Consider the following 21,792-nt stretch of genomic DNA (forward strand, 5'->3'; position numbering starts at 1 on the left):
GGAGTTTGGAGAGGCCATACAGAATGACTTCAGATGGCTTCGAGGAGATTCTGGTCCACCATCCGGCAGCTCAGGAGGGGAAAGCAGTGCTCCACCAACAGTATTGCTCCACCAACACTGAGTACAGTGAGGATGGGGGCTGCTGACCTCGACTCGGGACATTGTGAGGTGGTGGAGGGAATACTTTGAAGACCTTCTCAAACCCACCAACATTTCTTCAGATGAGGAAGCAGAGTCTGGGGGTCCTGGTGTTGGCTCTCCCTTCTCTGGGGCTGAGGTCGCTAAAGTGGTTAAAAAGCTCCTCAGTGGCGAGGCCCCAGGAGTGGATGAGGTCCGCCCACAGTACCTTAAGGCTCTGTGTGCTGTAGGGCTGTTTTGGCTCACACGCCTCTGCAGCATCGCATGGACATCAGGGACAGTTCCTCTGGACTGGCAAACTGGGGTGGTGGTCCCCTTCTTCAAAAAGGGGGACCGGAGGGTGTGCTCCAATTACAGAGGGATCACACTCCTCAGCCTCCCAGGTAAGGTCTATTTAGGGGTGCTAGAGAGGAGGGTCTGTCGGATAGTCGAACCTCGGATTGAAGTGGAGCAGTGTGGTTTTCGTCCTGGTCATGGAACAGTGGACCAGCTCTATACTCTCTTCGGGGTCTTGGAGGGGGCATGGGAGTTTGCTGAACCAATGTACATGTGCTTTGTGGACTTGGAGAAGGCGTTCGACTGTGTCCCCCGGGGACTCCTGTGGAGGGTACTCTGGGAGTATGGAGTGCTGGACCCCTTTGCACAGGCTGTTTGATCCCTGTACGACCGGTGTCAGAGCTTGGTTCAGAGTCGTTTTTGGTGAGGGTTCGACTCTGCCAAGGCTGCCCTTTGTCACCGATTAGCAAAGGGCGCAGCCGAGGTGTTGAGGGGATCCAGTTTGATGGCCTCAGGATTGGGTCTCTGCACTTTGCTGATGATACGGTTCTGTTGGCTTCATCGAGCCGTGATCTTCAGCTCTCATTGGAGCAATTTGCTGCCGAGTGTGAAGCGGCTGGGATGAGAATCAGCACCTCCAAATCAGAGACCATGGTCCTCAGCCGGAAAAGGGTGGAGTGCTCTCTCCGGGTCTGCAATAGGGTCTTGCCCCAAGTGGAGGAGTTCACGTATCTCAGGGTATTGTTCAAGAGTGAGGGAAGGATGGAGCGGGAGAATCGACAGGAGGATCGGTGTGGCATCTGTAGTGATGCGGACTCTGCATCAGTCTGTCATGGTGAAGAGTTGTTGATAATTTATTATTGAGATGACAAAACAAAAGCTCCAACATCATTCCAGACCAATTCTCTCCATCCTCTAACACACATGGAAAGAAATGACAAACAGAACCACCCCCGAAATTTCAACCAATCACAGACCTTAAATTAGATGTGTCATCATTGACCGATTTGATTGACAGGCTGAAGGCATTTTTTTGGGTGCATTTATTGTTGTAATGTTTATATTTGACACCTAATGAGAAGACGTGTGTCCCTAAATTTCTTTCTCTTCTCTTATACAATAACAATAAATGCTTCTTATCTGATGGAAATAATTTCCATGTTAGAGAGAAAACCTTTGATATTTGGAATTAATTTGTATTTAAAGGCTAAAATTCATGTTAGAGGTTTGATTTTATTGCACTAAATGTATTAAAACCCAAAATAAAAACAAATAGAATTCTTCATCATAAGATTGATTTTATTGATATATTCTGTATACAAAATAACTCCCTAAATAATATTTGTATTTTGAAAAGTTACATGAAAAATAAAACTTAAACGAGTCTTGTCTATATAATAAAATCTTCTTTTACTATTATACCCAAAACACACCATGAAACAGCAGTAAAATCACAACCTTCTTTTATTCATGTATTTTTAAATCAGTTGCAGTAACAAGGTCATTAAAAACAAAACCTAAACAAGGAACAGAGCTGAGGTGGAGCTACATGGAAAATAATGATGAACATCTGGAAGAGAACAAAGGAAAACCTGCAGCATTTATACTGAAGAAGATGATAACAAACAAGGTCCAGATGTGGTGATCAGAGACTGAAAACCTGCTTAGAAACAAGAACAGACAGTAAAGACAACAGTAGAAACAGTTAGAAATGTTGTTTAGTCAAATCTGACTGAAATAAAGAAAATGAAACCATATTTCCAGCAGATCTTACAAGGTTTCCAAAAGTCAGACATGATATTTTTCTATCTCAGACAAATTAAATAAAGTTTAAATGCTTCAGAAGAAATAAATTGTTTAACATGAAAGAAGATAAACAGAAATAATTTTCATTCTCTTTAGTTTGTCGGAGTTTTCATTGATGTCCTGAAGCTCAGCGCAGTGTGGGAGCAGCAGAAAGATCTCCAACATTTTCATACGTTACTGCGTCTTCATCAGCAGCTTCAGAAACCTTTGAGACAAAACATAAACTACTGTAGGTCATCCAACCTCAAAGAGTCCCACTCCAATAATAATTAGACAGCCAGCCATCACATCACTGATGGAGAAAACACACTGATCATTTAAAGACTCTGATTTAAAGACATTTTATCCTTTCAAATATTTCTGCTCTTTAAATAAGTTGAACTCAAACATAAATCTAAAGTTTGAAAACCTCCACAATCATCAAATAAAACTGACATCATTGTTTCTAAATAAAAATCTAATGTCCACATGTGATCTATGTTTTCAATGATGTGTTTTACTGAACCACTCGCAGCATTAACACATGAGACGCTGTCAGATTCTTCCTCATAAGACATGAAACCCAGTAACTTAAATGGTGTCAGTCTGCCCTCTGCTGGACTCATAGGTACTGCAACACAACAAGCAGGTACTAATAATAACCTCTACAGGGAGCATCACTATAACCCATATCAAAGCAGGTATACCAGTAACAAATTATTAACTACGATACCACATTAATACATAAAGACAACATCAATACCAAAGTCATGTAGAGTCTATATATAAGAAGACCATGTAGATGTTTAAAATTATAAAGAAGAAAAGTTCAGTTTTTACTCACTTTGCTGTCTTTCAGCTGCTTTTTGCTTCCTGGAAGAATAAAGAGATTAAAGAGATTAAATGAGACGTGTTTGATGTACGTCACCTGGTTTTATTATGACCTGAACTTCCTCACCTCCTCTGATAACAACAACAGTGATTCCAATCAGAAGAATCAGTCCTGTGATGCGCAGAGTCCACATGAAGCCTCTCAGAGGAGACCAGTCTGTGGAGGCTGGTTCTGTGGAGTTTGTGGATGATGAAGTTAAGATTTATAAACATCATAATTTGTCATTTTAAATTTACACATCTTTCCTACCTGTAGAATCAGGTGTGTAGTGAGCTTCTATCTTCACACTGTTTCCTTCAACAAACTGGCAGGTGAATCTTCTGTTGTCGTCTCTCTGATGTTTTACAGTCAGGCTGGAAACACAGTTTGTCTGTCTGAAGTAGAAATTAACACTTTCATCTTGCAGCTCAGTTCCTTCATCATCCAACCAGCGGAAGCTGCTCTGTTTACAAGGATTAATGTTACTGTATCTCCACAGAGAGCAGGTTAATGTGACTTCATCCTTCTGTAGATCAGCATCTGGTGGAGACGGAGAGACTGAAGGAAAACAGGTGATTTCTGTTATCTCACATTAAAAATGTGGAATATCATATTTTAAAGTGAGGAACTCTGAGAAGAAAGACTCGTCTTCTGGTTCTTAGTTTAACTTGTTGACTGTCCTTTGGAAACATTCCAGATATAATCTGACTTTATGAAGGTGGAGAAAACCAAGAGGAAGAAATCTTAATGTTTACTTTTCTTCCTCCTTGAAAACTTGCATCTAAACTTTAGTTCCTGTCTGCATGTGTTCACTGAGAGGGTCCCTCATGTTACGGCCGTCCCAAACAGGAAGTTCACATCACTGAGAAATGGATGCTGATAATTCCTGATAACACAAACAACTTCTCCACAGTGTTTCACAGTGATGAGTTTTACTGTGTCAGAGTCTCATTCAAGTCAGAAAAACTCACCAGTCAGAATATTTAGAAACACATATGAGTCGCTGTCAAAACTTTTCCAATATCCACAGATGTAATGACCGACATCTTCATCAGTGATGTTGTTGATGATCAGAGAGCAGTTACTGTTCACACTCAGTCTGGCAGCTCGAGCCGAGTTTTTATTAACATTTCCTTCTACAACCTCCTCTTCAGCTGCACGTTCTTGATCTCTGGTGTAAATCCAGTTAACATTGGAACATGAGGAAGGTGATGGTTTACTGTTACAAGGTAAAACAACCTCATCTCCAGGTTTATTGTAGAGATCGATTCTTCCTCCACTGACGCCTGCTGAAGAGAAAAAGACACATTTAGAGCTAAGTTTTACTCCACACACATCAACCAGAAATGAAATCAGAAATGTAGATTTCATCATTAGAAGTCAGAGAGAAGAAATGTTTCTTCTCTTCCTGCTGCTTCAGTTCTTCTCTTCATTTCTGTTTCAGTCAAGTTACATTAATGTGAGAATCTGTTCAATATAATTTACCTGAACTGGTTTACTTCCTTCATTTTATGAAAACAGCTTCTAAATTATATCTATAGTATTTTGTAAAGTCATTTATAAACCTCTAACAAGTGAAAGAAAATCAATGTTTACCTTCAGCGTGAAGCAGCAGAATTAAAACGAACTCCAGCAGAGCCATTCTGTGTCTCTCTGTGAACGTTGTGAGGCTTTTCTCTGCTACAGATTTCTACATGTTGGCTCTGGTTCCTCTTTCTGGTCGATTTACTGGATGAAAATTAGTCAACATCAGCTCCTACTAATTCTGTCATTCGGGTGTCATCACACCTTCCTGTGTCTTTAATAAAGACGTCGAGGAAGACAAACAAACTTTTAATAAGTTTAATGTGTCAAACTGAACATGACAAAAATTTCATTTGACTCATTTTCTTTTTTACATTTTGATCAACTGAAACAATAATAAATTATTTTATGTGAATGATCTGGTATCGTTCAAAAAGAAGAACTTAAATGTTCTTTTTACAAAATGTTGTCATTTCCTTTCTGTTCGTGGGTAAAAAATAGAGGAAGTTCAGACCAACCAAGAGAAACACAAACAGCTCTGAGAGACTGATCACAGCGCTGCAGTTAGATGCTAACAGGTCTTATAATGGGGATTAAATCTGAATAAATGTATGGAACAGAATTTTATATCAGTCTATTCGTAAGACAAGTCACTGACAGTAAAACTAAGAACTGAAAACTAAGTTTAAATCCAGTGGTTGGAGAGTCAGCAGACAGGGAGGAGGTGGAGCGGCTGTCAGGGTGGTGCAGTAACATCAACCCAGCCATCAACACCATGAAGACCAAGGAGCTGCTCATCAACTACAGGAAGAACAAAACACACATTAAACCACTTTACATCAGAGGGGACGGTGCAGAGAAGGTCTCCATGTTCCAGTTTCTTGGGGTCCAGATCAGGGGTGGAGCTAGAGGGGTAACCAGGGTGGAGCCGGTTGTCTCTGAAATCTGATTGGACACCCCACGTCCACCACAGGTGATTGACAGGTCACCAGAGGAGGACAGAAAAGTCTCTCCAGACCTCCTCTGTGATGATGTTGCATAGAAAAGCTGTCTAAAAGGAAAAGTCATGTTTCAATCAGCTGAACAATAAAGCTGCATGGTGTCAGTACGGTGGAGTAAGGGAAATGCTGGCAACCTTTTGTCAATAATCGAGTTATTATCTTTCTACGACCCTGTTTTAAGAGAGCTTATCAACCGACCAGAAGGGTCAGTGAAATACCGAAGTCACCAGATTCAAGATGAGATTATTTACATCCTGTCTCAACGTGTGAAAACTGACATAATTAAGGAAATAAACGAAGCCTCGTTTTATTCCATTATCATGGACACAATGCAAGATGTGTCAAAGATAGACCAGCTGAGCCAGGTGTACTGTTACGTAACTGTTGTTAAAAATTACATGGATATTGCAACAGATATACAGATCAATGAAGTGTTTTTGGGTTTTGAAGCGACTGTGGGCTCATCAGCATCAGAGCTTGAAAAGCAAATCCTGGGCTCTATAGAGAAAAACGGAATAGATCTGTCAAAATGCCGCGGACAGGGCTATGATGGGGCCGCGAATATGAGTGGCGCGTATTCAGGCGTACAGGCAAGAATAACAGAGCGGGAGCCCCTTGCCCATTATGTTCACTGTGCTGCTCATAACCTCAACCTTGCTCTCAACGACTCTGTTAAAAATGTTCCTGGAGTGAAGCAGTTCTATGACACTGTAGAGAACCTGTACAACTTTTTGGTAACAATATTAAACGATGGGCGCTCCTCGGTGAGAGCAGAACTGTCACATTCAAACGCCTCTGTCCCACACGCTGGTCATCTCGACATGATGCGCTTTATGCGTTAAGGCACAGATATGGAGACATTATAAAAGCCCTCGTCAAAATATCCTTGACCAGTGACAAAAAAAAAAAGTGTGTTCAAAGAAGCCATAAGCCAATTTTCTTTCACATTTTTGGTCAACATGCAAACCAAGATTCTTGAGTGAGTCAACGCTGCCTCACAGTTTCTGCAAGCCAAGGACGCAGGTCTTCTGAAAGCATCTACTCTTCTGCAAAATGACATCAGTGTTTTGATGGACTTTAGGGAGCAATTTGATGAGGCTAAGTCTGCCACTCTTGCTCTAGCTACAGAATGGGAAAGTCAAATGCAGTTTGAAGCAACCAGGGTCAGAAAAGTTAAGCGTCACTGATGAACTTTCTGAAGACAGCCGCCTCACTGACGCGGAGAGCAACTTTCAGGTGAACGTTTTCAATGCCTGTCTTGATATTATCATCCAGCAACTGTCCCAAAGATTCACCAGCTTAAATAGAACTGTGAATATGTTTGAGGCAATTCACCCCAAAACACTGCTGCAAGCAGGAGATGAGGAGTTACACCAAGCTGCCCGCTGGCTTAGTGAGCACTACAGTTCGCCCCCAGCTTTCCTGACCAGCTGCTTTGTTTTAGAAGTTCTTTCAGGGACCAGATAACAAAGCAAAAGTCTGTTGCAGATCTGGCAAAAATGCTCCTTGTCAAGCACCCAGTAGTAACTTCTACATTCAGTGAGGTTTGCACCGCCCTCCTTTTATTTTTGACTCTTCCTGTCACCGTTGCAACCTCTGAGCGCTCTTTCTCCAAATTAAAACTCATTAAAAACCACGTGAGATGCACCGTGGGACAGGAGAGACCGAGTGGACTTACTTTATTGTCCATAGAGAATGAGAGAGCAAAGAAAATGGACATACGGAGCATCGTGGACAAGTTCTCTGAGCACAAGGCTCGCCGTATGCCCTTCAAATAGTGGTGAGTAGTTCATCATATTGTAATTGTGTTTGTAAACATGTAGGCCGCTGTGCCAGTTTTACTAAACTTTATAGCTACTGATAATAGGGTCTGAGTTGAAATAGTTTTTTTTTTTTTAACTTGTCCTGTCCAGCATCATAGCAGCAAAATGATAATCTGGTTGTTGTATCGTGCTGAACCAATTTGCTCTACCAAGGGGAGGCCTATGGGTAAGGCTCCTCTTGATAATGTGATTAATTTATTTATTTATTTACTTTGAATCATGGAATCTATGTAACCTTTTTGGACCTGACCGGAGGGGCAAGAAAAAGATGGAAAATAGCAAAAAGAGCAAAAGGGAAAGAAGAAAGGAGACAAAAAGACCACAGACAGAAGGAAACGACCGTTCAATCCACACCATCACCAGACAACAAACTGTTACACCTGTACATGAACACACCAGAAAATTTCCTACAACTTTTACAAAAGCAGAAACACACACACAGAAAAAACAGAGCTGCTAGTCATTAAGAGTTTCTAAATAATAACCAAATCAAAAAGACATAATAGCAACCAGATACTAACTCACAGGAAAAATAAAAGCATAAAAAAAAAGAATTATCGCTTAGTAAAAAAACCCACTGGACAACTCAGTGACTGTGTCAACATGCAGAGCATGAGAAACAAGGAGTGATCAGTGATGAAGAGTGGTGAGTGAGATCATGTAAATGCGACCACGCCTCCACGGAGGCCAGAGGCAGACCAGGGCCAGAGACTCGGGCCCTCAGCAGCAGACCCAAAGCAACAACCCAAGCCACCCCACCACGAAGACGACTCCAGCCCCACCCGAAGGGCGGCAGAGGAGAGCCCCAGCAAGAGCCCCCCATGGTCCCGGGGCACAGGTCCCTGTGGGCCAACATCAGCAGCCGCCGGCCCCACCAGGAACCGGCCACCAAGCGCAGCCCAAGCGAAGGGCCTAGGGCCCCAGGAGCCCAGAGGCGGCCACCCTACCCCCCAAAGGCAGAGGGCCCGCAACATCCCTAGGAGGACCAGACCCCCCCAGACAGCCACCTGGCGTAGGCCAGCACACACCCCGATGTTCCAGCCGCACACCCCGGGAACCAGGGTGCTATCGGCCCCCTCCCCCCACTCCCCACCTACTCCAATCTGCACCCCATATAACCCCACATTCACACCCTCCCCGGCGCTGCACCAACAAGCACTCACCACCACACAGTCACGCAACACACAACCCACCCACCATGCCCCGTGGGGGACTCCCCAGGCAGACCAGAGGACAGCGAGCCCCAAGCACCCCCCCTTGACCCAACACCCACAGAGCAGCCCACCAGCACAGCCACCCCGGGCAGCTAACCCCCCCCCCCCCCCCGCCAGCCACACACAGGGGGAACAGGGGTGTGAGAGGTCCCCAATACCCTCTCCCTCCCCGCTCCTGACTGTTTATGTAGTGTGTGTTGTGTGCAATTAAAATTGAGGGGCAGTGACCGCAATGAGCCGGGAGCCGGGCCACCTAAGTGGCCCCGCCCGACATGCACCGCATGCCTGAGTGCATGAGTTGAAATAGTTAAAGTGATGTCAAAATGATGCGGTCGCTATCCGTGGTGCTGAACTGCTTTGAATTTGTGTTGTATTATTATTTGTGACCATGTAGCCTATTTTTTTTCTCTTGGTTTGAACTTCATGTTCGTTTGATGGACTTCAAAATGACATAGTCACTCTCCATGGTGCTGAAACTTGTAAACCACGCTGTTGCGGGCATGTGTATGTTGTAAAATGATGTTATCACGAGCTTTATTATTTTGGTTTAAAGGGCCAGGTCATTTGCCCGCCCCCGGCCCGGCTCCGATTTGTTCCGCTAGTGCTTCTGTTTGTCGTGGTTCACGGTGTGGGTTCCTTGTTCTTGTTTGGTTTTGGTCTGTTCTTTGGTTTGTGTTATATTTTGATCTTGGTTTATAGTCTGGTGTTTGTTATGTTTAGTTTCTGTTATGATTATGGTTTATGTTTTTCAGTTTTTGTGGTGTTTTAATTCTGTCATTATGGTTATTACCTCTGGTTTTTGTCATGTTTAGTTTCTGTTTAGATCATGTTTTGGGTTTTTGGTTTTGTCATGTTAAGTTCAGTTTTCCCTCAGGTGCTCTGTGGTTTCTGTTTCTGGCTCATTAGTTCACCTGGTCTAATTACTCATTCACTTCACCTGTTCCCTATTACTCCCTCTGTGTACCCCATGGTTTTCAGTTTTCACTAGTCAGATCCTTGTGGTTCATCCCCTGTATTGTGTGTTTCCCTGCTCCTAAGTTTTTGGAGAATAAAACCTTTCACCTGCACCGACCTGCCTTCTGCCTGATCTGCATGTGATTGTGTCCTCACCCCCACTAACACACAACGCTGTTGTTACAAACTAAACCATGGTTGTATTTTCTGTGTTGATGGAAGCAGCAGAAAATCTGACTTTTCTACATGTTGAAGCTTATTGAACAGTCAGTGTCTCACAGTGATGGTTTAGTTGCACTAAAGAAGCAGCAGAGTTGCAACTAATGTGAGAAAATATCATCTTTGACTTCACCTGAGGACACCTCCTCTGCTACCATGATCTCACACGAGGAGCTTCTCCAAACACTTCAAGTCAGGGATATAAAACTCTGGTCCTGGAGGGCCTCAGTCTGCAGCTTCTAGGTGTTTCCCTGCTCCAACACACCTGATTCTAATTAAATGAATCCAACAACTTGTCCTGAAGTTGCCAAAATGTTAATGTGTATCAGGTGTGTTGAAGCAGGGAAACATCTAAAATCTGCAGGACTCCGGCCTTCCAGGACCAGAGTTTGGCATCCCTGGGTTTAATGCTGTGGGGAGATGAAAGAAACAAGTAATGATCTGACATTTTCTTCCTGTTGGTGAAAAATCATCTGTGGAGTAAACTGATAGAAATCATCTCCACATCATAGAGAAAAATTTTGGCATTTGGAAAAAAGAAAAAAGTACAGATTTCTGGTTAATTTATTTATTTTATTTTAATATAATATATAGTTTTTAAAACTTTCTTCATGTACATGAGATTGATTTACTTTCTCTTTATGTAACATAATAACTCACTGAGTAAAAACTGTAAGTAGAAAAGTTACCTGAAATAAAATCTTTCATCATTTCTGTCCACATTACAAAATCTTACTTTACTATTATCCCCAAAACACATTAAAACAGTCGTATCCTCAGAAATATCTTTGATTCATGCATTTCTAAAATCACTTGTAATGTGAACAAAAAGCACTGCTTATTACAGCAGAACCAAGAAAATAAAACATTATTATAATAATTTCTCAAAGCAGATGTAATAAATGGTCTTTACAAGGCAGCACAAGCAGTTTAAAGCAAACTAAATCAGTAATAGGAATGATAAAAGTAAAAGTAAATTAAAAAGACACTAACTGAATATTAATAACTTCTCTCTGAAAAAGAAAGACCTGAGTCCGTCCACCTGATTTCCTCCAGCAGGTCATGATCAGGCAGGAACAGCATGTAAAAACCTTCTTTTATTCTCTGGATCTAGTTGTATGCAGGTGTGTGTGACCTTTACGTAAATTAGGAAAATAGGCCACAATCCTTTCATATGATGAACAACATGTGATAACAGTGGAGCACAAAGTTCAGCCGTCCACTTCCTGACTGCAGCTTTAATAAACACACTGATGTCAGAAGAAGTCTCATTTCCTCCCATTTATTCAGGTAGGTTGACACAGCTGTAGTAGCTGCTGGGATCGTTGTCCACCTCTGCATCAGTTTTAGTCCTTACAGCAGAATAAGTCACCACATCTTCCTCCTCTTTTACCTGCATCACACAATCCAGACGTTTCACATGATTCAGACCAGGAAGAAAAAATCTGCTCAGAGTTTTACATCAGAACTCATCAATTATACTAAATACAGTCATGGTACAAAGAAATAAATAAACCAAATGATTTGTGTTTATCATGTCCTGACATGTAAATGTCTCTTACCTTCTTCTTAGAGGAGACCTTTGGATGAGCGTGGTCCACAGTGGCGTAGGTCACATTGTTCTCTGTCTCATCCTGAGGACAAAGTTAACAGTTCTTGTTACCGTGGAGTCAGACTGAACATCAGCGTTTCTGGTATTCTGCTTCTGACCATGTCCATGTCCATATCAGTGAAAAAGTACCACAAACTAATGGTATCATATCGACAGGAAAAACTTTAGTATCGCTCATCTGTAAGCAACAGTTGTGGGTTGTTTTTGTTTGTTTTTTGGGGGGTGGGGGTCAGAGAGAACAATGTTGAGTTCAGGAAAGTCGGTGACAGGAAGTAAATGGAATAACACATGAATGCCTTAACTTGCTGTTAAAATGTCGACCAACTGCAGCTATTATCATTCATATTAGGTGTTAACCACATCATTTTGAGCTCATCTTGATCATCTGGTCACAGAAAACACAAAGTGTGTGATAGAAACTGTCTTGGTGAGTGGGAGGTGAGGACGACATTGCAGGATGAAGAGGCAGGAGGAAGACGAGGGCAGGAACAAAGTTTAATGAAAAGCACTTACACACACAAAACAGGAAACATGACGAATGATCTGACAAAATACTGGCTGACACCAAGTGGTATATAAATAGAAGACTAACGAGAAGCAGGTGGAGTGAGTTGACCATCAAACCAGGTGAGATAATGAACAGGAAATAAAACAGAACGTATCACACAAGGAGGAGGAAGTAGAAAATAAAACAGGAAAGGGAACTCAGAATGACAAGACTAAAAAAACAACCAAAACCCACAGATCATGACACAAATCTTGTGATAACTAATTGCAGTAGGTCAGGGGTGCCCAAGTCCAGTCCTGGACATCTACCATCCTGCAACTTTTAGATGCATCCCTCCTCCAACACACCTGGATTAAATGGCTGAATTCATCCACATGTGGTTCAGCTCTGCAGAGGCTGGTAACGACACATTCATTTCATTCAGGTGTGTTGGAGGAGGGATGCATCTAAAAGTTGCAGGATAGAAGCTCTGGAGGACCGGACTTGGGCACCCCTGCAGTAGGTGATTATCTCTAGAAAACAAAAATTTGCTTTGTGATCTCGAGATAAATTGCATCAAAATGAAATATGAATAAAATGTCCTCTCTCAGCTTCTGTATGAAATACATCAGCATCAATGTAAAAATCCTGAAGTAATCTGTTATGGACTTTGATGAAAGTTAAAGATGATGCTGAATGATGGTTTTGTGTTCGCAACAATAAAATAAAACTTTGAACATATTTTAATAAAATAAAATAATTTAGTGTCAGTTCACATCTGGTCAGTTACAGATGTTGATGTAAATAAATGTCATATGAAAACAAACATTTGTACTGATACCAAAAAGTTTATTAACATGTTTGGAAGGGAACGTTTATTTCTAACATTAGAAGATATGAGATAAATCTGTCATGCTGCATGGGTCTTAATTCTTTTCTTGTGTTTGGTATTTTCTTAATTTCAGTGATCGGTTCTGGTTTTTGTCTTTAGTTCTGATTTTGCTTTAGTGTTTCTGGTTTTGTTTCAGTCTTTAGTTTCCCTCATCGGCTGTGTTTTCTGTTCCTGGCTCATTAGCTCACCTGGTTTGATTTTGATTCACTTCACCTGTTCTCAATTAGTTCCTCTGTGTACAAATACCCGATGGTTTCACTTCTTCTCTGTCAGATCCTTCTGGTTTATCCCTGTAGTGTGTGGTTTTCTGTTCCTGAGTTTTCTGGATTAAAGCCTTTGTTACCAGCACCATTCAGCCTCCTACCTTGGTTATCTGCTTTTGAGTCCTCACCTCCGCCTACATATGACAAAATCTGAAATTACTTACGTCTTGGGCTGCTGTTGTTTGCACATCTGGAACAAAAGGACAAATTTAGGAGTTGGTCATTAATATCACGATATAAGAATTCTGTAAACAAAGTCATCATTTCCAGCATCCTGATTTCTAACACAATCATTACTGTGGGACGTCTATTAATGCTGAAGTAACCATAGCAACAAGCCTGCTTATCTTACACATAAATTAAACCAATGACTTCACCATCATCTATCAGATTAGAAACAATCTGGCCTCATATCAGCTGGAAATCAGTAGGTTTGCATTGTGGAGCTTGAAGAAAATCCTGCTGCTTGACAACAAAACCACACGTCTCTAACGTGGCTTAGAAAGCTCAGATACGAATCTCTTGATAAAGGATCAGTTTCATTTATATGGGGCGGTAAGAAGGCTAGAATATGGTTAGAGGTATAAAAATAAAGCTGGCTTAACACTCTCAAATAGTTTATAATTAATATTATTGGACCCCAAATATAACAAAAAATCATGCATTGAGTCCATACTCCTGACACAGACTGGTGCCACCTTGAAGCTGCATCTTGCATCTCAGCCTCCCCCAGAGTCCTGATCACCTGCAGTCTTCCCTCTACCCATTATCAATCCAAAAGCCATATATACCCTCAAATATTGTTTAATTTAGACAGACTTCTAGATTTAAAAATTTTCTTCATCTAAGAGCCAAAAAACAAACAAACAAACAAAAAAAAAACTCTTTTCTTCAAGGGTATGTTAGATTCTGAATGAACACTTTGGCAATGACGAGGCATTCATAATTTTAAAGACATGTACACTTTTTGCGAGCTTTGTCAACACAAGTTTGGTCTCCCTCAGTCAATGAGCTGCTACACCTGTAAGGAAACACAATACAACCTAAACCATCTGCAAAACCATTCCCTCTCCACAACTACATTTTCCACCTGGTCTGGGGGGATCCCCAAGCATTCCTGGCCAGCCAAGAGATGGAGACCCTCCAGCATGTCCTGGGTCTTTCCTGGGATCTCCTCTTGGTGGGACGTGCCTGGATCACCTCACCAAGGATGCGTCCAGGAGGCATCCTGACCAGATGCCCGAGCCACTTCATCTGGCTCCTTTCGATGTGGAGGAGCAGAACTCTACTCTGAACCCCTCCGTGATGACCGAGCTTCTCACCCTTTCTCTAAGGGAAAACCCGACCACCCTGCAGAGGAAACTCATTTCAGCCACTTGAATTTGCAATCTCGTTCTTTGGGTCACTACCCACAGCTCATGACCATAAGAGGCTTGTAATGTGTATCGACGAAACGTTCAACTTTTTGCATCACTGCAGACACCACACTGATCTGCCTGTCGATCTCCCGCTCCATCCTTCCTTCGCTTGTGATGAAGACCAAGAGATACTTGAATTCCTCCACTCGGTGTAGACCCTTATTCCTGAGCTGGAGAGGAAACTCCACCATGGTCGTAGAATATGAGGTGCTGTTTCTCATCCCAACTGCTTCACATTCAGCTGAGAATCATATGACGATCACAGCTTCATAAAGCAAACAGAATCAGAAATTCTGTCCATAAAAACTTTAAACAGAATCAGTGACAAAAGGCAGCTCTGGCAGAGTCCATATTTCTCTGGAAACCAATCTAACATACTTCCATGCAGACCAAGCTCTGGCACTGGTCGTACATTGACCGAACAGTTCTTATAAGGGGGTCAGGTACTCCACATTTCCAGAGAACTCCCTACTGGAGTCTCTAGTGGGCACGGTCAAATGCCTTCTCCAAGTTCACAAAGCACATGTAGACTGGTTAGGCAAACTCCCATGCCCCCTCCAAGACCCCGAAGAGGGTGCAGAAATGGTCTACTGTTCCACGACCCGGACCAAAACCACAATGCTCCTCCTTAGTCAGAGAAGAGTCTGTCAGATACTTGAACCTTTCCAATGGGCCTTCCTCTCTAGGACCCCTGAATAGACCTTACCATTTATCATTCCTCTAGAACTGGTCCAGCCTGATGGTCCAGGTTCTGTCCCGGATGTCCAGATTATACTGTAGAGACATGTCAACAAAGACAGCCCTACAGCATCCAGAGTCTTAACAAAATCTGGCTCAAAAAACACCCAAAAAGCCAGATAGGACTATTCTATCAGCTTGTCAGCATCCCTCACTGCTGATGTCCACCAAGGAGTTTGAGGTTTATGTGCTTAAGATTTTGCTCTTTATTTTGTCTAGGCTCTTTTTCTTCTATTATTTGTTTATTTATTTATTTTTTTTTTTATTGGATGGGTTGACTTATTTACCTGCTGCATCTATTGACCTTTACATTCAAAGCCAGATGTTTAAAATCATTTTAAATGTGAATATCTCAGTCATACCAGCAGAATATTAAAATAAAACTGTGCTGTTAAGTTTCTATAATTCAGCTTTTTCATTCTCAGTTCAGCACGTTTTCAATCTGATGGACATGTTTGGTCTGTTTGTATTTAAAATGACATGTTCACCAATAAATTAAACTATTTCAAGATATAAATAAAAACTGTACTTGTGATTCTTTGATCTTCGGTCTCTTTGGTTCTCCGTCTGCATTTGATGATGAAAACAGTGATGATGAAGAACAGGAGCATCACCCCGACCACTGCTCCGATGATGATGATGATAGTTTGTTGGCTTTCTGGGTTCTGAGAACCTAAAGAAGTTAAAATAATATGCAAAGAGGTTGTTTGATAACATGTTTCTTTGATTATAAGAACAAATAAATTAGAAATTTATGTGTAAAAATTGAGTTTCAGTCAACTCACATCTGGAGTCTTACCTGTAGAATCAGGTGTGTAGTGAGCTTCTATCTTCACACTGTTTCCTTCAACAAACTGGCAGGTGAATCTTCTGTTGTGGTCTCTCTGATGTTTTACAGTCAGGTTGGAAACACAGTTTGTCTGTCTGACGTAGAAATCAACACTTTCATCTTGCAGCTCAGTTCCTTCATCATCCAACCAGCGGAAGCTGCTCTGTTTACAAGGATTAATGTTACTGAATCTCCACAGAGAGCAGGTTAATGTGACTTCATCCTTCTGTAGATCAGCATCTGGTGGAGACGGAGAGACTGAAGGAAAACAGGTGATTTCTGTTATCTCACATTAAAAATGTGGAATATCATATTTTAAAGTGAGGAACTCTGAGAAGAAAGACTCGTCTTCTGGTTCTTAGTTTGACTTGTTGACTGTCCTTTGGAAACATTCCAGATATAATCTGACTTTATGAAGGTGGAGAAAACCAAGTGGAAGAAATCTTAATGTTTACTTTTCTTCCTCCTTGAAAACTTGCATCTAAACTTTAGTTCCTGTCTGCATGTGTTCACTGAGAGGGTCCCTCATGTTACGGCCGTCCCAAACAGGAAGTTCACATCACTGAGAAATGGATGCTGATAATTCCTGATAACACAAACAACTTCTCCACAGTGTTTCACAGTGATGAGTTTTACTGTGTCAGAGTCTCATTCAAGTCAGAAATACTCACCAGTCAGAATATTTAGATACACATCTGCATCAAAGGAACCTGTTCGTCCAAGTCTACAAATGTAGAAACCAACATCTTCATCAGTGATGTTGTTGATGATCAGAGAGCAGTTACTGTTCACACTCAGTCTGGCAGCTCGAGCTGAGTTTTCATCAACATTTCCTTCTTTAACCTCCCATTGAAATACATGTCTTTCATCTCTGCTGTAAAACCAGTGAACATTGGAACATGAGGAAGATGATGGTTTACTGTTACAAGGTATAACAACCTCATCTCCAGGTTTATTGTAGAGATCGATTATTCCTCCACTGACGCCTGCTGAAGAGAAAAAGACACATTTAGAGCAAAGTTTTACTCCACACACATCAACCAGAAATGAAATCAGAAATGTAGATTTCATCATTAGAAGTCAGAGAGAAGAAATGTTTCTTCTCTTCCTGCTGCTTCAGTTCTTCTCTTCATTTCTGTTTCAGTCAAGTTACATTAATGTGAGAATCTGTTCAATATAATTTACCTGAACTGGTTTACTTCCTTCATTTTATGAAAGCAGCTTCTAAATTATATCTATAGTATTTTGTAAAGTCATTTATAAACCTCTAACAAGTGAAAGAAAATCAATGTTTACCTTCAGCGTGAAGCAGCAGAATTAAAACGAACTCCAGCAGAGCCATTCTGTGTCTCTCTGTGAACGTTGTGAGGCTTTTCTCTGCTACAGATTTCTACATGTTGGCTCTGTTTCCTCTTTCCGGTCGATTTACTGAGTAGAAATGACTTGACATCAGTTCCTGCCGCTAATTCTGTCTATCAGGTGTCATCACACCTTCCTGTGTCTTTAATAAAGACGTCGAGGAAGACAAACAAACTTTTAATAAGTTTAATGTGTCAAACTGAACATGACAAAAAATTAATTTGACTCATTTTCTTTATTACATTTTGATCAACTGAAACAATAATAAATTCTTTTATGTGAATAATCTGGTATCGTTCAAAAAGAAGAATTTAAATGTTCTTTTTATAAATTGTTGTCATTTCCTTTCTGTTTGTGGGTGAAAAATAGAGGAAGTTCAGACCAACCAAGAGAAACACAAACAGCTCTGAGAGACTGATCACAGCGCTGCAGTTAGATGCTAACAGGTCTTATAATGGGGATTAAATCTGAATAAATGTATGGAACAGAATTTCCTTTTTTTTTTTTTTTTACCCTCTCCTGTCCAGCATCCTAACATACAGAACGGTGGTCTGTGTGCCATATTTTGCTTGACAGATTTGCTCTACCAAGGGAGACATGTTATATACATGGCTGCCCTTGATATTTTATTTTTATTTTTATTTTCTTTAGTCTTATATGTCAGTGCCGAACGTGACAGGGAGATAGAGGAAGAGGGGGGAAAAAAAGGGGAGAAAAGGACAGGATTAAAATGTGGAAATAACAGTTGTCTATGCTGCCCAGAACATATCTCAAAAAAAACAACAACATAAACTACCACAGTACTACATGATACCGAAAGAAAGATAGAATGATGATGATATAAAAAATTACAATAGTCATCAAACGTACCTGCAGATGAACGTACCAACACACAAACATCAGCTACATCTAGTGAGAAGCGGATGGAGAGACGAGCATGTTTGTGAGCATGCACGTGTTAACATGCATGTGTGGCCATGCAACAGGGAGGAAATGTGTACCCGCAAGGGGGCCGCGATCACGCCGCACCCCGAAGCATCAGCGGGGGACGGGGGGAGCCCGAGGCCCCAAAGGCCAAGCAGATCCACAGAGTACCAAGCCCGGGACAGCCAAAGCAGACAGAGCAGCGGTCCACCCGGACCAGAGCAGAGGGGTCCCCAGACCGGAACCCCCGGCGCGACGGGGCAGGGGCACCGGGCAGCCCAGGGCGATGGCGAGCAGGCCCGGCGGGTGCCGGGCGCTGCGGTGCGGGCCGCACGGAACCTCTGGACAGGTGCACAAAGCCATAAAGCGTGTAAGTAATCATCTGCTGTGTTACCTGTGCACTGTGTGCAGATATCGGAGTGATTAAGACCCATCTTGAACATCCTTTGTCCTGTATAATGCGTTCTATGGAGGACTTTGTATTGTATGAGTTGTAAATTTGGGCTGTCTGTCATATTAAAGGCATTAAGACATATTTGTAACCAAAATGGTTGACTAAGATTGATGGATAAATCTATCTCCCATTTTGAAGTAGGTAGGGAATTTGAGTCATCTATTTTTAACATTAATCTGTATATTTTTGAAAGTAATTTGGGGGTACAGAGGTCCATAAAATCTGCTACCATTGGAGGAAGTTCCAGGTCTGTTCGGTGAAGGAGGAGTTTTGTGTGTATTACGGTTTTGAGCTGTTGATATTCTAAGAATCTGTTGCTGTTAATCCCATATTGTGATGAGAGTGTATTAAAAGATAAATATTTCTGTTATGGATAATATGTTCAAAGTATTTAATTCCTTTGTTAATCCATTGGTTAAAGTTTAGCATATTTTTGTTTAGTAGAATATCAGGATTGTTCCAGATGGGTGTGAGTTTACATGGTATTATTGAGGAGTTGGTTTTATTGAGAAATTCCCACCAGGCTGTCAGAGAAGTGCTGATGTTGACACTTTTGAAGCACTTTTGCTTTTTTATACTTAAGCTGAAAAAAGGAAGATCAGAAATTTCCAAATTGTCACAAAATGTTTGTTCTATATCTATCCACAGGTCATCTAGTGGACTAGGTTTGAGCCATTTTAGGACATATTGCAACCTATTAGCTAGGAAGTAATGTTGAAAGTTAGGCAGGTCTAATCCTCCTCTATCTTTCGGCTTCTGTAAAGTTTTTAAACTGATTCGGGGAGGTTTATTTTTCCAGAGAAATCGGGAGATGTGTGATTCTAGCGATTTAAACCAGGTAGAGGGGGGTTTCATAGGAATCATAGAAAACAAATAGTTGATTTTGGGTAGAACCATCATTTTTATGGTGGCGACTCTCCCCATGAGTGAAATGGGTAGGGATTTCCAGCGAGCAAGATCATCTTCTATATTGTTGAGAAGGTGAGTGTGATTAAGTTTTGTTAGTTCTGAGAGCCTGGAGGGAATATTTACACCCAGGTATCTAATGTTACCTGATTTTAAGGTGATGCTGGGTATGGAACAGAATTTTATATCAGTCTATTAATAAGACAAGTCACTGAGAGTAAAACTAAGAACTGAAAACTAAGTTTAAATCCAGTGGTTGGAGAGTCAGCATACAGGGAGGAGGTGGAGCGGCTGTCAGGGTGGTGCAGTAACATCAACCCAGCCATCAACACCATGAAGACCAAGGAGCTGCTCATCAACTACAGGAAGAACAAAACACACATTAAACCACTTTACATCAGAGGGGACGGTGCAGAGAGGGTCTCCATGTTCCACTTTCTTGGGGTCCAGATCAGGGGTGGAGCTAGAGGGGTAACCAGGGTGGAGCTGGTCGTCTCTGAAATCTGATTGGACACCCCACGTCCACCGCAGGTGATTGACAGGTCACCAGAGGAGGACAGAAAAGTCTCTCCAGACCTCCTCTGTGATGATGTTACATAGAAAAGCTGTCTAAAAGGAAAAGTCATGTTTCAATCAGCTGAACAATAAAGCTGCATGGTGTCAGTACGGTGGGAGGCGGGAGACCTTGAAAATGTTGCTTTAAGCTCAGTCAGAGAGCAGAAGCTGAAAGCTGAACTGACTGCATATAAATTTATATTCTTGTTTTTATTTCTCTTACTTTTATAATTACTACAGAAGGTATTTTAAGGTTTTGGTACATTTCAAGTTGGAACAACCTCATGAGAGGAAGCTGCTCCCTAAATTTAAATAATTAAATTAAAAATAAAAATCTTTAAAATTTGGAATAAAGAAAGGAAGAGCAGTTTTCTGATTCATTTATGTTCAAAGACTTAAGTTTATGTTAAAGGTTTTATTTTATTACACTAAAGACTCAAATGAATTAAAAACAAAAAGAATTCTTTACATTCATAAGTGAAACAGCTGCCTGCCCGTTTGTTTAATAACTCTCTTATTTTACATGTGAGTCCCTGTGTACCATCACCCACCGGGGATTGGCTCTGCTCACCACACCCTTGCTTCCTGCCTGCTGAGGATTGGCTCCATTTACTACACCTTCACCTCCTGTCAGCTGATTGGATAATTGTCTGGCCTATTGTTGACGTTGCAGCTACACTAAAGGAAATATAAAACATCTGTGGACTCGTTGGCAACTGTTTGACAGACAGTCTGCCCTTGGCTTGCTGGACTTTTGTGGTTGTGACTGAATACTTTGATTGGTGGTATTTGATTAGCAAGATTAGTGTTTTTCCTACAGTTAGGGATGGTGAAACGGAGACCTCATGAATCATCGAGCCAACTTTGACCCAAATGCATGAAAATGGCTTAGTGTTCTCAATCATTTGACCAAATCAAAGAGCTCCATCTGCTGGCTGTGGGCATCTGATGCATCAGAAGGACAGCGATGACACTTCACACCTATCATCCCTGTCTCATCTTGGAATACGTGTTCAGTAAACGATACATAATCTACCATCTGAGTGAATATTTATTTTCAGTAGTGGTCTGCTCACAGAGGGAATGGAGACGTTTGAGGGAAGGGGTGCTTGTACAACATGGATGGTGATTGTGTTACTGATTTTATACAGTTGTATCAAAAGATATGGTAGGACAAATGCTTGTGTCACATTGTTATGTTTCAGAGATTTTTATTTAAAAACAATACTTTTTCAATGATGTTAGGCTTCAGTCTGCTCCTCTTGTGGCACACTACCTCTCCAGCTTTGGAGAAGACCCGCTCGCAAGGCACAGATGTGGCTGGCATGTGCAAATATCGTTTTGCCAGCCTGAGTAGGCTGGGGTTCACAGACTTGCGTGTCCTCCAGTATTTGAGCGGGTCTTCTCCTCTGGAGATGTAGTGTTCAGCAAGGTAACGTTGGACCTCCACCGTGGCATCTGCAGTTGCACTCTGAGTGCTCTGAGTTGCACCTAAACAAGAAATAAATAGGTGACAAAAAAGCCTATTTTAGGAGGAAATAATGCAGACG

The 21,792-nt window shown here is 41.5% G+C and overlaps 2 protein-coding genes across 10 annotated transcripts in view; both read right to left on the reverse strand.

The window, feature by feature from the left end:
- Positions 1 to 1,860: 1,860 nt before the first annotated feature.
- On the reverse strand, positions 1,861 to 4,812 carry LOC121633511. Of its 5 annotated transcripts, none has more exons than XM_041975613.1 (6): positions 4,667 to 4,812; positions 4,042 to 4,356; positions 3,341 to 3,628; positions 3,158 to 3,271; positions 3,044 to 3,072; positions 1,861 to 2,425 (listed from the first exon to the last, which is right to left on the reverse strand). In XM_041975613.1, exons 1-6 carry the CDS (start codon positions 4,710 to 4,712, stop codon positions 2,348 to 2,350), a joined length of 870 nt encoding a protein of 289 aa, XP_041831547.1. In that variant the 5' UTR covers positions 4,713 to 4,812; the 3' UTR covers positions 1,861 to 2,347. The 5 variants fall into 5 exon arrangements, with proteins under 5 accessions (XP_041831547.1, XP_041831550.1, XP_041831548.1 ...); XM_041975616.1 differs by lacking the exon at positions 3,044 to 3,072 and adding an exon at positions 2,803 to 2,890 and having other exon boundaries at positions 1,861 to 2,184; positions 3,207 to 3,256; positions 4,042 to 4,359; XM_041975614.1 differs by having other exon boundaries at positions 3,158 to 3,262; positions 4,042 to 4,359.
- A 5,914-nt stretch (positions 4,813 to 10,726) lies between these two features.
- The window catches only part of LOC121633495, a 39,634-nt gene continuing 28,568 nt past the window's right edge, over positions 10,727 to 21,792 (reverse strand). The window contains exons 1-7 of one of the 5 annotated variants that reach the window (XM_041975579.1): positions 17,341 to 17,476; positions 16,716 to 17,033; positions 16,015 to 16,302; positions 15,745 to 15,888; positions 13,224 to 13,249; positions 11,368 to 11,439; positions 10,727 to 11,198 (exon numbers count right to left, since the gene is read on the reverse strand). In XM_041975579.1, coding sequence (XP_041831513.1) covers positions 11,088 to 11,198; positions 11,368 to 11,439; positions 13,224 to 13,249; positions 15,745 to 15,888; positions 16,015 to 16,302; positions 16,716 to 17,033; positions 17,341 to 17,386 — 1,005 coding nt within the window. In that variant the 5' untranslated portion in view covers positions 17,387 to 17,476 and the 3' untranslated portion in view covers positions 10,727 to 11,087. Of the gene's footprint in view, positions 11,199 to 11,367; positions 11,440 to 13,009; positions 13,194 to 13,223; positions 13,250 to 15,744; positions 15,889 to 16,014; positions 16,303 to 16,715; positions 17,477 to 21,792 lie in introns of those variants that run through there. The other 4 variants (XM_041975580.1, XM_041975577.1, XM_041975576.1 and 1 more) reach the window with 4 other exon arrangements.

This window comes from Melanotaenia boesemani, chromosome 22, assembly GCF_017639745.1.
Source record: "Melanotaenia boesemani isolate fMelBoe1 chromosome 22, fMelBoe1.pri, whole genome shotgun sequence".
Lineage (NCBI taxonomy): Eukaryota > Metazoa > Chordata > Actinopteri > Atheriniformes > Melanotaeniidae > Melanotaenia > Melanotaenia boesemani.

Bases quoted from the DNA above. Each gene is read 5' to 3' on its own strand.
- LOC121633511 (XM_041975612.1), bottom strand. From the start codon at position 4,712: ATGGCTCTGCTGGAGTTCGTTTTAATTCTGCTGCTTCACGCTGAAG. The intron at 3,629-4,041 runs GTGAGTTTTTCT...GTTTTCCTTCAG, and splicing joins GTTTCTAAATATTCTGACTG to TCTCTCCGTCTCCACCAGAT. The intron at 3,272-3,340 runs GTAGGAAAGATG...CATCATCCACAA, and splicing joins CTACACACCTGATTCTACAG to ACTCCACAGAACCAGCCTCC.